At 43.3% G+C, this 15,195-nt stretch overlaps 1 protein-coding gene across 1 annotated transcript in view; it reads right to left on the bottom strand.

The window, feature by feature from the left end:
* ROR1 (receptor tyrosine kinase like orphan receptor 1) overlaps positions 1 to 12,699 on the bottom strand; it is a 186,606-nt gene extending 173,907 nt beyond the window's left edge. Inside the window, exon 1 of the mRNA XM_081322646.1 lies at positions 12,418 to 12,699. Within this exon, the coding sequence (XP_081178772.1) occupies positions 12,418 to 12,520 (103 nt within the window). The 5' untranslated portion in view covers positions 12,521 to 12,699. The remainder of the gene's footprint in view (positions 1 to 12,417) is intronic.
* Positions 12,700 to 15,195: the final 2,496 nt, after the last annotated feature.

Genomic DNA, 15,195 nt, shown 5'->3' with positions numbered 1-15,195 from the left:
AAGGCACACGGAACGCTGTTACCTTCCCACCGTAGTGGTCCCTATTTTTCTACTTGCATTTTTACGTGCTTTCGAACTGCTAGGTTGGCAGAAGCTGGGACGAGTAACAGGCGCTCACTCTGTTACGCGGCACTCGGGATTCGACCCGCCAAACTGCCGACCTTCTGATCGACAAGCTCAGCGTCCTAACCCACTGAGCCACCGCGTCCCTAAACCTTAAATAGTCCACTCCTATTAATGAAGATCAAGGTTTGTGACAAAGCATTTTGGTGCCTTGTCCTTGGCAGATAAGAATTTTATGCTAATTGCTTTTTTTACCCATTTTCCCCCACTCTGCTGTGTTTGCCATGTGCCAGAAAAGTATTATTTAACATGGTTCCTTCTTGTTATAATAGGTTATCTGACAAGTATATATAGATTTTGAAGAGATTTATCTAAAAATTTCTCAATTTTATTATGGAAAATACTTTGCTGGACAGCAAAACAAATTTATAACAGAGTTTAAAAACAAACCCATTCTAAAACTTCATGAAGTACAATATGAAGAGCAGCTGGAAACTGAAGATAACATTTGTAGTATGGATGTAAAGTGATAAAATTGTGATAAATGCTCAGGACCAGCTATGATAAAATTGGGAAGTTAGAACCTTGCCCAGGACCACTGTTAGCTTAACTTAAGTTACTGAAATGAACAATATTTTTTTCTGCAAAAGAGGGCTAAATTCAGCTTGAAGGATCTTTGGATATTTTTCTTATTAGGATTTTACAGTCTACTGGCTAGAAGTGCCAAAAGGACTTGAGCACTGAAGGAAAGACTCTGAACAGTCCTGCTGGATCATATTAAAAGCTTATCTAGTCTACCGTTACATTCTTAAAAGTCTTAAATTTGAATCTGCCTTTCTCATGTTGAAGTGGGCTTGTATTTTCATCATTAATGGACACTTAAAAGATGCAATCTATATTGCTGTAACTATTGAAATACTAATTGCATTGGCTTTATACTTCAGCATGGGTCAAAGGGGAAGACTTAGGAATAAAAAGTCTTATAGGGAGATTTCTCAGTAACAGAAATTATGCAAATATACTTGCTGGGCTTTGAAACACTAACAGGTACTTAGCAGGGATCAGCAAGATTTTACAAAAAAATAGATATGTTTTATAAATGAAACTGGAAGTATTTTCTAGTTCTATTAATTTTACTGAAATGCATTGCTGGGATAAACACATGTCCAGCATCCAACAAAAATTTTAAAATAAAAAATAAAAATAATTAAAATAAAGTAAAATAAATTAAAAAGAAAACAAAAAACAAACAAACTCAGAGGGAAGACCATTAGGTCTTTTTCTACCGTCAGTTTTCTATGTTTCTAGCTGCCCCGAGTTTTTGTTAAGAGTCAGGTGATATATGAGTTTAATAAATTACTAACTTCAAGGGTTACTTCATATGATGCTAAGTATAAAGAAACATGTAAACTTGTGGTTCACTATATATAACAATATATCTGCTTGAATGTTGAAAGCACTGTATGGTAAAATATTTTGCATTTTATGTTAAAGGCAGTATAATCCAAAAAAGTTACATTTAATATGACTAGTTTTTAAAAGATGCTACTACATCACTGCAATGAGAAAGTGATGAAATGCAGAACCATCATACCACCATAGCGTACCATCCTTTAATGTGAAGCACCTTTATCAAATCTTTTCTTCACTAGCTGCCACTCTGCAGCAGTCACAAAATAAGTTGGTTATTGGGAAACCCCACCAGAGCAATAGGGAAATGTTTCTTTCTCTATGGTACCCATAATTTTCCCCAAATAATACCATGATAAGGGTCAATAGAGCCACCATTTGGCTGTCAAATATTCTCCGCCACGCCAAAAGCCTGGAGTTTCTGGGTTTAGACTGTTGAGTTGGACTGCATGCAGGCAACCAGGGCTAACAACAACAACAACACTAGGAGTTGGAAGGGACTTTGGAGGTCTTCTGATCCCGGGCTTTTCAATCAGTGGTACGGGTACCACCTGTGCTACTTTGGCACTTGGCAGGTGTATGTGACCATCCTAGAAAAGTGTTAGCGGGGGAGGGGAATGAGCTGAACCTGTGGCAGCACCGCACAAGCCTGAGCGAGAGATGGCTGGAGCTGCAGGGCTGTCAGGGTTCAGCGGAAGCACCAAGATCAGCGCTTCTTCGGGGCTGTCAGGGCTCAGTGGAAGCACCAGAAACAACACCAGGCTCCAGCTGGAGCTCGGCGCTGATCCTGGCACTTCTGCTGAGCCCAGAAGAAGTGCTGATCAGCTGGAATGTTGCAGCATCTCCAGAGTCTTGTGATTTACATTCAGATGCTTGGCAACTGATTCATATTTATGAAGGTCACAGTGTCCCAGGGTCATGTGAAGTGACCAAAACCTGCTGCAACCACCCAGCAGACGGGGGGAATAAAAACCAAACACCCCCTACCCCACCCCCGTGCCAATCCTGAACAGAAATGCTCACAACAATGAAAACCTCGGACATGAGGAAGAGGGCCGCCGGGTGGGCAGGCAAGTGTCTTGCTCAGCTATGGCTTAGGGGGCACTTTTTTCAGTGCCATTGTAACTTTGAACAGTCAGTAAGTGAACTGTTGTAAGTCGAGGACTACCTGTACTTCATCACTTTTTTCCTCTTTTTTTGGTCATCAAGTTTTTCACTCTTTGCTAGGCGACTGGTGGTACTCGGAAGTTGCTATATCCTAAAAGTGGTACAATGGATGAAAAGGTTTGAAAAGCCCTGTTCTAGTCCAACCCTCTGCTCAGGGAGGAAACCCTATACCATTCCTTAAAAACTTTGTGTTGGAGCAGGTTGCTCCATCATTAATTGTTCTGTCAGGAAATTTTTCCTTAGTTCTAGGTTGCTTCTCTCTTTGATCAGTTTGTCTTGCCTTCAGGTGCTTTGGAGAATAGCTTGACTCCCTCTTCCTTGTGGCAACCCGAGATATTTGAACACTGCTATCATGTCACCCCTACTCCTTCTCTTCATTAAGCTAGACATAGCCAATTTCAGCAACCATTCTTTATGTTTTAGCCTCCAGTCCCCTAATCATCTTTGTTGCTGTATTCTTTCTAGAGTCTCAACATCTTTTTTACACTGTAGTGACCAAAACTGGATGCAGTATTCCAAGTGTGACCTTACCAAGGCATTGTAAAGTGATATTAACATTTCATGTGATCTTGATTCCATCCCTCTGTTAATGCAACCTAGCACTGTGTTGGCTTTTGGGCAGCTGCAGCACATTGCTGGCTCATATTTAAGTGATTGTCCACTAGGACTCCGAGATCCCTCTCACAAGTTACTACTACTGAGGAAGGTAGCATCTATACTGTACCTGTACATTTGTTTTTTCTTGTCTAAATGTAGAACCTTACTTTTTTCACCTTTCAATTTCATTTTGTTAGATAGCACTCAATGTTCAAGTCTGTCCAGATCCTCCTGTATCTTAAGCCTATCTTCCTGAGTGTTGGCTCTTCCTGCCAGCTTGCTGTCGTCTGCAAATTTGATGAGTTCCCCATCTATCCCCTCATCCAAATTGTTGATGAAGATGTTGAAGAGCACTGGGCCCAGAACAGAGCCTTGGGGCACTCCACTACACACTTCCCTCCATGTAAATGCAGTTCCATTGAGGACCAAATGCTGAGTACGGCTGGTTAGCCAACTACGAATGCATCTGGTGGTGATTCTGTCTAACCCACATTTTTCTATCTTATCAAATAGTAGGTTGTAGTCTACTTTATCAAATGCATTACTGAAGTCCAAGTAAATTATATCCACAGCATTCCACTAATTTTGTCACCTAGTCAAAGAATGCAATAAGATTTGTCTATCAGGATCTGTTTTTGACAAACTCTTGTTGGCTTTGTTTGCCTCTAGGTGTTTGCTGATTCGTTGCTTGATTATCTTTTCCAGAATCTTCCAAGATATTGAGGTCAGGGTGATAGGTCTGTAATTTCCTGGATCTATTTTTCCCCTTTTTTGAAGATGGGAACTACATCAGCTCTTCTCCAGTCCTCTGGTAGTTCCCCAGTGCTCCAGGATCTTTGAAAGATATAGTTCAGTGATTCTGAGATCACATCTGCCAGTTCTTTCAGAACCGTGGGGTGTAATTCATCTGGTCCTGGTGATTTGAACTCGTTTAGGGTGGACAGGCGCTCACTTACCATTTTCTTGCCTATTTTAACTTGTGTTTCTAATCTGTTTTTTATGATACTGTTTTTGATACCATAGATTGGACTGTTTTTTCCCTTTGTAAAGACAGATGCAAAAAACAAGTTAAGTAATTCTGCTTTCTCCCTGTTGCTTGTCACCTTCTTGCCACTTTCTCCCACGGTGGTTCTCCTCCTACCTCTCGGGCCATTCACAGACAGTGTTGGCAGGAGGGCAGAGGTTAACCCCGAGGCCCCTTAGTTGTGGGGTGCCCCAGGGGTCGGTCCTCTCTCCCCTCCTGTTCAACATATATATGAAGCCACTGGGTGAGATCATCCGTGGTTTCGGGGTGAGGTATCATCAATATGCTGATGATACCCAGCTTTTCATCTCCACCCCGAACCAACCCAGTGATGCCCTCGACGTGATGTCCCGCTGCCTGGAAGCGGTACGAATCTGGATGGAGAAGAACAGGCTCCAGCTCAACCCGGCCAAGACTGAGTGGCTCTATGTACCAACATCTCGTTTAGTCCAAGAGGTTCCATCTTTGGTTATGGGAGGAGAGGTGTTACCTCCCGTTGATAGGGCGCGCAACTTAGGCGTCCTCCTGGATACACAACTCAGTTTTGAAGATCATATAGGAGTTGTGGCCATGGGGGCTTTTGCCCAGGTTCGCCTGGTGTGCTAGTTGCGCCCCTATCTGGACTGAGATGCTCTACATAGGGTCACTCATGCGCTCGTTACCTCCTGTATAGATTACTGCAATGCTCTCTATATGGGGATGCCCTTGAAGACCACCCGGAGGCTCCAGCTGGTGCAAAATGCGGCCACACGGGTTGTGATGGGAGTATCCCGATACTCCCATATTACACCCCTCCTGCGTGAGCTGCATTGGTTACCGGTTGCCCTCCGGGTGAGATTTAAGGTGCTGGTTCTTACCTATAAAGCCCTACATGGCTTAGACCCGGGATATTTGCAGGGCTGTCTGCTGCCAGGAACGACTTCCCATCGCCCGGTGCACTCACACAGGGAGGACCTCCTCAGGGTGCCGTCGGCTAGACAATGTCGGCTGGCAACCCCCAGGGGGAGGGCCTTCTCTGTGGGAGCGCCTGCCCTGTGGAATCAGCTTCCCCTTGAACTCCGGATGGCCCCGGATCTCCGGTCCTTTCGTCGCGACCTCAAAACATTTCTTTTCCATCAGGCTGACCTGGACTGATGATAGAGGTTTTTAAAAAGAAAATGTTTTTAATATTTTATCACTGGGGCTTGTTAGTTTAATCTTTTTTAACATTTGTATTATTGTGTTTTATTGTTGTTAGCCGCCCTGAGTCCTTCGGGAGATAGGGCGGCATGTAAGTCCCAATAATAAATAATGGACCAATCATTTCCTTCACTTTTTTTCTTGTTTTTTTACATGTTGAAAGAAGCTTTGTTATTTTTGATTTTTGTCGCCTTAGTTCATTTTGAGCCTTAGTTTTCCTCACTTCATCGTTTCAGGCTCGGGCTATTTGCTGATATTCTACCTTAGTTATGTGCCCCTCTTTCCACTTTTCATACTTGACCTTTTTATCTTTCAATTTGTCAGAGTTCTTTATGCAGCCATGCTGGTTTCTTTTGAGAGCTGTTTTTCTTCTTCGTTGGTATTGTGCTAGATTGGGCTTTTATAATCTAACTTTTCAAAATTTCCCAAGCTTCTTGAGTTGTTTTTCCCTTGAGGATTCTCATCCAGGGAATCCTTCCCAAGCTCTCTCTAAATTTATTCAAATTAGCTCTCTTAAGGTCCAAGACTCTAGTTTGACTGTGTTCTATTGCTTGTGCTTGCATAATGTTGAATTCCAATATTGCATGATCACTTCAACACCTATCATTTCATCTCTGTTAGTGAGGATTAAGTCCAATATGGCTGATCCCCTAGTTCCCTTCTCTACTTTTTGGGAGACAAAGTTGTCTGCTAGGTTTGTCAGGAATCTGTCTGATTTTCCACTTGGTGCAGAGTTTGTCTCCCAGTTGATGTCAGGGTAATTAAAGTCCCCCATTTCTATTGTGATGTGCTTCCTACATACCTTAGTTAACTGATTAGCAAAAAGTTCATCTATTTGCTCTGTTTGGCTGGGTGGCCTATAGTATACTCCTATGGCAATGTCATCCCCCCCCCCTTTTATATTGACCCAAATGCATTCAGGACAGTTTTCATCATTGTTGTGCTGTATTTCTGTTTATTTCTTAGTAGGTGCTCCCTTCTCATCCTTTACTATTATTGGTCTATTTTTTCTTGTAATCCCAACCCATGCACCTGTCCAGAGAGAGGTAGTCCTCGACTTATGACCACAATTGAACCCAAAATTTCTGTTGTCAAGTGAAACACTTAACTGAATTTTCCACGTTACAACCTTTCTTGCTACAGTTGTTAAGTGAACCACTGAAATTGTTACATTAGTAATCCGGTTGTTAAGTGAATCTTACTTTCCCATTGACTTTGCTTGTCAGAAGGTTACAAGTGATCACATGACACTGCAACTGTCATAAATATGAACCAAATGCCAAGCTTCTGAATTTCGATGACATGACCATGGGGAGCTGCAAAGATCGTAACTGTAACTGTGAAAATAGTCATAAGTCACTTTATTCAGTGCCATTGTAACTTTGAAAAGTCACTAAATGAACTGTTGTAAGTTGAGGATACCTGTACTCTGGTCTGCATATTCTGAGGGATGAAACAATGATAGCAAAGAGACAGAAAAGCGGGACTGGGAGTGAACCTCAATAAATGGCCCACAATGCTGATCTTTAATGCTGTCTTTCAGCATTAAACTTAGAGGAACTCAAGAACTCAAGAGTAACAGGGTACCTAATGCAACAGTTTGCTTGTTTGTGGCTTTGCAGCATGAATAGGATGCTGTGATTCATCAACCACAACTTGTAACCCTGCATTGTGAGAACCGAGGTAACTGTGGCTTAATCAAATAAGCAAATAAAACATGGCTTAAAATGGACTGTGACTGCAGTCACTAACTTACATTGAATAATAATAATTCTAATAATAATGGATAGAAGATTTACATATAACCTTAGCGATATGCGAGTAACTTTGGGAATGGAAATTTCAATCTGTCAAGATTGATGGCATGAGATTTCAATTGCTACAGAAGCTTGAGAGCTTTATTTTTGAAAAAGCAAATTTAAATTTTTTGCTACATGGGAATTATTTTGATAACACAGGTTTCCACATATATTTACTCAAAACACTAGGTTCTCCTAATGCTAAAGTAATTTTCTGTTGAACAAGAATTCCTGAATTTTTTAAACCGAAAAACTACACGTGACTCACGTTAAATACTAAAACATGTTACTGTAAGTCTAAGAAATAAAAGTGGTTTTTAATATTTGGTAGCATTCAAACTCTAGCTTTAAAAAATTACAGCATTTTAAGAATGTTAAAAAAATAGCTGTTTAAAATCAGAAATTTTATCTGTTGTAAATTCATTCCAGACTGGTATTTGGCATGCATACAATAAATTTAGAATGAAAGCAAATAAAGTACAACTATTAACACTTGGATTGACTTTAATCACTTATCAGAAGAAAAACAAACTACAAGTAGTCCTTGACTTATAACCATTTGTTTAGTGACTGTTGAGTTATAACTACTGAAAAAATTGACCTACGATCAGTTTTCCAACTCACATGATCAAAATTCGGGCACTTGGCAACTGGTATGTATTTATGATACATACCAGTTGCAGCGTCCCGAGGACATGAGATCACCATTTGTAACCTTCCGAATTGGCTTCTGACAGGGAAAGGCAATAGGAAAACCAGATTCAATTAATGTCGGTATCATTCACTTAACAGTGCAGTGATTCACTTAACAACTGCAAAAAAATTGTAAAATGGGACAAAACCCACTTAACAACTGCCTTGCTTAGCAACAGAAATGTTGGGTTCAATTGTGGCCATAAAACAAGGATTACCTGTAGTGTTTTTAAGGGGAAAATATTTGATATAAAGACAGCAATCAGAAGCATTTTTAATATGCATAATTTGATGTAATCACCATAAACAATGGGAAGGAAATCTTGAAGACAAAACTGTCGAAGTCTTTCTCTTGAATAGTATCTGCTTTACTGATGTCTTTACAAATAATTGGCAATATTACAATAGGGATTTTATTTTACATTAATACAGCTGTGAATCCTTGGACAATGCACCATTTTCAACCTTACCTACTTCACTGTTTTACGGAATATAAAAGAGAATATCCTTACTTGTGTGTCTCATGCATCTCAATGCCAGAATAGTTCCAAAGTAGGTAAATTCAAGGCTAAGAACTGCATAATGAAGTCTTCATTATTCTGGTAAAGCTTTAATATTAGCATGGTAGTAGCCGAATCCTGTCTCATATACAAACAAAAACATATTCCAAATGCAGAATGATTTTCAGGTGCAACCATATTTCTCATATTTGCTTTATTTCCCTGATAGCAATCCTCTGGATTAACAACTGATACTCTGATCTGCTGGAATTTATCCCAAAATAAAATCCAGTCCTAATCTAATACTGTATAATTACAGATGCTAGTTCTCTAGCACCACTTTACTCACTGAATATTTTGTAAACAGCAGAGTACTAATCCTGTAGGAAAAAAAATCATATTATCTTAGACTATCACACATTAACTACCTTAGACTTAAATCAACTCACACACTTAACAGCCAAAGAGTAAATATGTATTAATTTAACAGTGTACATACACTTTAGCCAGATACTGTGCAATACACAAAGTTATACCGGTAATTGTAGCTGTAGCAGTGGTTTAAGTATATTAACCAATATTAATATTTAAGCTATGACATCATGAATATGGTCTGCTATAGGCAAGACAAGGTTAAACCTGATCAAATACATGAAGACTCAAGTTTTCATTTGTTCAGGATGTGATTTAACTCCTTTGCTCACTCAAAAAGCAAGCATGCAGTATAAAGATGCTTGTAAATCCAGCTTCATTACTAGACACCAAACTGCTTGTTATTCATGTAGAGCTGATATCTAAGGTTGTCTACTATAAGGTGCTATTTGCAATGTATGTCTTTGATGAGAACTCCAAACTTCAGCTTGTGACTTCTAGAGTCAGTCCACAGTTCAAATTATCTTCACAACTTTAATTGGGATGACAACGGTTACCTGAAAAAGCAACTTTCCAACACTTACAACCTCAGGAAATGAATTCAATATGAGGCGAATAAATCTGAGTCCTTATCTTTTGAATTTCAGCATGTCCGTTGAAGAAGAAAGTACGTGTATATATAGAAGATTTTGGGGAGGGATGTTTACCCATCCCCTAGTATTTTAGTACATGTTTGCATTAATTTTAATATTTGGGATCAGTGTTTTCCTCTTTTAGGTGTTGGTTTTATTCCTGTTTTTATCTTAAACTTTATGTGTGGGTTTTCTTTTGAAAACAACTGTGGAAGCCTCAACTACCTCTAAAATATGATTTCCAGAATATTAAGCAATAAAGATTATTTTAAAACGGTTATTCACTGGTAGCAATTTAAAAAAACTATCTTCTAAATCATAAATGATTTAAGATCCAAACAGTTCTCCATATAAGTCAGTCCAAAACTTTTACTTTTTTAAAAAAAAATTAAGCAAAAAGAAATGCCTTTGGTTCTTTTCCGTTCCAAGTTGTTTTTCTCTATTTCAATACTTTAAATGCACTAGCTTATTTTACTTACACTTTAAATTGATGTTTTGTTGAATATCAACAATACAGCAAAACTCTATATTAAAAATATAAAAAAAAATACTATTGCTATAGCTTTTTAAATGTTGTGATTGGTTGGTATGCCATTTTGGAATCCACTGAGTAAAAGGAGCATATAATTTTTTTCACTAACATAAATGTGTAAACATCACATGCTTGTGATCTTTTTTTCCAATTTACACAGTTGAGTGGGAGTAGTTTACATGTAGCTCCAAATAACCTCTCCCCCAGGCCCAACCAATACTGTTCAGCCCCATCAATGTTACACTCTTAGTTTATCTTGAATTGAGACATAGGCCTCGATGCAGTCCTGTGAACATTTTTTGGCAGTAAATCCTTCTGAATGTAACGAGTCTGATTTGGCTCTTCCATGTACAGTAATCTCCAACAAAATCTGATGTCAAAAATTCCTGTCTAGTATCATTCTGGAGTACACACTTTCCCTTTCCTTTATTGTGGTGCCAACACACTTGCGCTTCCAGGTTTCTTTGTGTCACCTCTCAAGACTCGCACCACCCAAAAACAATTTACTCCGCCACAATCTACCAGGGGAACCAGTTTAAGTTTCCTCTGACTCTGTCAACTTCAGAACAGCATTTCCCCAACTCCGTCCTTTCTAACCAAGTTTTCCCAGCCCTTTAATTGAAGACTAATTGAACTGAATCCAATAAAGCCCTCTTATCTGCCATTTTCATTCTGCTTCAGCCCAAGCAAAAAAAACAGAAACTCGGGGGAGGGGGGGGGAGTAATAAGGCCTAGGGCTAGCTAGACTGATTAGTTAAATGTTGCCAGTGTGTCATTTTGATTTTCAAAGATGCAAAGCCAGCTATATTTAGGAATCCACCACCCCACCTCGCTCTCCAAAGAGTTACCCTAAAAGCTTTCTCTCAGATCTTTGCAGACTCTCCCGCACTCTGGGACAAGAGGGAAGCTAGCAAGTAAACAAGTTTGAAATCCTGGTTTGCTCCGATCGAAACCTCCACTTCCAAATGTCGTTCAAGGCTTGGGGGCAACAAGCTGACTTTGTAATAATGCCGCTTGGGGTTTGTGTGAAAGCCCTAATAAGCAGGCATATACATAGAATGAAGGCTACTGCTAAGCTTGTAAGCCGCCCTGAGTCTTCGGAGAAGGGCGGGATATAAATGGAATTAAAATAAAAATAAATAAAATAAAATAAATGTTGCCAGTGTGTCATTTTGATTTTCAAAGATGCAAACCCAGCGATATTTAGGAATCCACAACCCCACCTCGCTATCCAAAGAGTTACCCTAAAAGCTTTCTCTCAGATCTCTGCAGACTGACTCTCCCGCACTCTGGGACAAGAGGGAAGCTAAGCAAGTAAACAAGTTTGAAATCCTGGTTTGCTCCGATCGAAACCTCCACTTCCAAATGTCGTTCAAGGCAAGACCTGGGTAAAAGAGGACGAGGATGGAAGAAGAAGGGAGGACGCGGCCCGTTCGGATGCTTCCTGCAGCATAAAGAAGGGGCGAGGAAGCGGGAAAAGCCTGAGGGAATCCTAAAGAGGAGCCGAGGCGGCAAAAAAAAAAAAGACCAAACTCCTGACGCCCTTCCCAATCCTTGAATTTTCCCGCCGGCGCTTTAGCTAAGGGTTCAGCCATCACCCGAGGGGCTGCAACGCCACTGCCGGGCAGGCTTGCTCAGGGCACGTGCAGAGTATTTTCGCCTTGCAGCGGTGCACGACTGACTCCAGAGGGCTCGACGGTTGGGGGAAAGGAGCCTTTCAAGGCAAAAGGCGCGGAGGGCAGGCCGGTTTGGGGATACGGAAACCTCGCTCGTTGCAAGCCACGGCTATCGGATTCGGCCACTAGTTCCGGAGAGGGAAAGCAGGGGATTCGAAAAGATTGGAGTCTTATGCAGCATCCCGGGGTGTTTTAGTGCGGACTTTGTAGCAAAAAAACCAACAAAAACCCGCCTTGGTTACAAAGAAGGGAGTTAGGCACAAACCACGATCAAATGCAGGCCCTAAATGCTATACCAGTTAATCCCTGTTCGGGACGGGTAATTTGCAATCTCCCCTCCCTCGGCTGCAAAGAAAACTATCTTGCATGTGTTCAGAGATTTGCTCTTTCTCACGTGCGCTTTGACACTCCCGACCCTCCCTAGCATGCTAGGGAAGCTTGAATCCCGCCTCCAAGTACCTTTGAGCTCCAGAACTGACCGGTCTTAGCAAACACGCAACTCAACTCGCTCGCTCGCGCTCACACACACACCTCTGCGCGCAACACGTTGATCTGGTGTTCAGTCGCTCGAAGGCCAACCGGGCAGTGCCCTTCGAGCGCCGCCCAACGTGAAAAGGCTCCTTCTCCCCACCCGACCCCGCAGAAACGAATCCCTCTGATTGCAAACTCGGACGAGCCGCCCGAACTCCGAGCGGGAAGAAAGGAAGAAGCGAGCCAGCCGGGGCATCTTCAACCGCGGGAACAGGAGGCTGGGCGGGCTGGCTTTGGCTTACCTGGCGCGGCGGGTTCGGCCAGGCTCCGGGTGTGCAGCCACAGGAGCAGCTGGAGCAGGAAAGGGCTCCTTTTCCAGCTGCCCGGATGGAGCCGACGCTGCATTCCTGAGCCGGCTCCTCGTCCCTCCTCGCTACTCCAACATCCAGGAATCCCCAGCCGGCTGGCCTGGAACGGGCTTTCGCTCGCCCGTCCTCTCCCTCTTCTCCGCGCCGCTCTGTCGAAGGGCGGGCTGTGAAACTGGCCTCTCCGGGCGGGCGGGAGGCTGCCTTCGCTGGCCTCCCTCGCTCCTCAGCCTCCTGGCTTGTCACTTTCCCGGAGCTCCAGACCGCCCCATCCCGAGCCGAGGCAGCCCCCGCCGCCTGGAAGGGGGCCGGCCAGTCCGCCCGCCCTGATCGACCCTCCCGCGCCCCCTGCTGGGCCAGCCTGGACGCGCTTCGCTACCTGGTACCGCGGCGGCGCCTCTCAAAGCCAACTCGCCGCTTAATTAGACGCACCTTGAGTTTTATTTCACGCGCGTTGGAAAACTATCCACTGAGGCGCAAAAAAAAAAAAGCCTCCCCCTCTTGCCGTTTCCGTGGCTCGGAAAAGTTTTCTAGAAATATCGATGGTGGAACTGTAGTTGCTGCGTGCCAATAGGTTTAACTTTTTTTTTAACGATTTTTTTTAAAAAAAATAAATAAAAAAAAACCTATGGCGGCAGGCATAAGGATTAGTTTCAGTGAGAGAGGGATGAAGAAAGAGAAGGTAAGGGAAAAGCCACATTGAAAAAGCTACCCTGTTGCCAGCTTGAGCAAAAGCTGTTTACTGGCTTGGTGAATGGTGGATTTCTGCCAGTGGCTTTTTTTCCACTTCTGAGCCCATTTGTGGAGAGTGGGGGTTGTTAAGTGATGGCTTGATTTTAAATATTATGCTTAACTAAATAGCGCACGATAAGAATGTGGAAAATGCATTTCAAAAGAATTAACAGATTAGCCTATTGGAAAATACCGAAGCATAAATTGTGAAATATATGTTCCACATTAAAGAAAAGCAAAACTATATTATTCTAAAGTAGCCTGGTTCACATAATTCTATGAACTATCATGGTTTGTTGGATTTTGTATATATCTAATGTATGACATAGACCAGGGCTTTTCAACCTTTTCACCCATTGTTCCACTTTTAGGATATGGCAACATCCGAGTACCACCAGTCGCCTAGCAAAGTGTCAAAAACTTGATGAACATCCAAAAAAAAAGGGAAAAAGTGATTTAATTTTAATTTATTATCATTTCTATACCGCCCTTCTCCCGAAGGACTCAGGGCGGTGTACAGGGCAAGAATAAAACACAGAAATTTACAAAAATTAAAAAATAATTAAATGCATGCCCGATTAAAATACAATTGATACATAATAAAAACCCCAATAAAAATGATAAAAACCCCACCAATCCCCCCTCAGGCCAGGCCGGCTTGCTCGAACAAGTATGTTTTCAGATCGCGGCGAAAGGAGCGCAGATCGGGCGCCGTCCGGAGCTCAACCGGTAACTGGTTCCATAGCTCCGGGGCGCCCACAGAGAAGGATCTCCCCCTGGGGGCCACCAGACGGCATTCTCTGACCGGTGGCACCCTGAGGAGGCCCTCTCTGTGGGAACGCACAGGGCGCAGGGAGCTTGATGCCGGCAGCAGATGTTCCCTGAGGTACTCCGGCCCCATGCCATGGAGGGCTTTGAACGCCATTACTAGCACCTTGAATCTCACCCGGAAGACAACTGGCAACCAATGCAGCTCACGGAGCAGAGGTGTCACGTGGGAGTATCGGGAAACTCCCAACACAACTCTCGCGGCTGCATTCTGTACCAGCTGGAGCCTCCGGGTGGTCCTCAAGGGAAGCCCCATGTAGAGGGCGTTGCAGTAGTCTAGACGAGAGGTCACGAGCGCGTGAGTGACCGTGCATAAATCATCCCGGCTTAGATAGGGCCGCAACTGGCGCACCAGGCGAACCTGGGCGAAAGCCCCCCTAGTCACGGCCACCATGTGATCTTCCAAGGTAAGCCGCGAATCTAGGAGGACTCCCAAGTTGCGAGCCCTATCTACGGGGGGTAATAATTCACCCCCCATAGAAAGAGATGGAATATCCGAATAGACCCGGGATGAAGGTATGCAAAGCCACTCGGTCTTGTCGGGGTTGAGTTGAAGTCTGTTCCTCCCCATCCAGGCCCGAACCGCCTCCAGGCAACGGGACATCACGTTGAGGGCATCACTGGGGTGGTTTGGGGTAGAAAGAAAAAGCTGGGTATCATCAGCGTACTGATGATACCCAACTCCAAAGCCACGAATGATCTCACCCAGCGGTTTCATATAGATGTTGAACAGGAGAGGCGAGAGGACCGACCCCTGAGGAACTCCACAAACGAGAGACCTCGCGGTCGACCTCTGCCCTCCTGTCAACACCGACTGCGAGCGTCCCTGGAGATAGGAGGAGAACCACTGTAAAACCGTGCCTCCCACTCCCAATCCCCTGAGACGCCGCAGCAGGATACCATGGTCGATGGTATCGAAAGCCGCTGAGAGGTCCAATAGGACTAGAACAGAGGAATGACCCCTGTCCCGAGCCCTCCAGAGATCATTCACCAGCGCGACCAATGCCGTCTCCGTGCTGTGCCCGGGCCTGAAACCCGATTGGTACGGGTCTAGATAATCCGCTTCATCCAGGACCAAAGGGAGCTGGTGCGCCACCACACTCTCAACAACCTTCGCAAGAAAGCGAAGGTTGGAGACCGGACGAAAGTTGTTCA

This window comes from Vipera berus, assembly GCF_964194415.1.
Source record: "Vipera berus genome assembly, chromosome: 3".
NCBI lineage: Eukaryota > Metazoa > Chordata > Lepidosauria > Squamata > Viperidae > Vipera > Vipera berus.
Note: the sequence above shows the minus strand (reverse complement) of the source record. Positions and strands in the feature narration are given on the sequence as shown.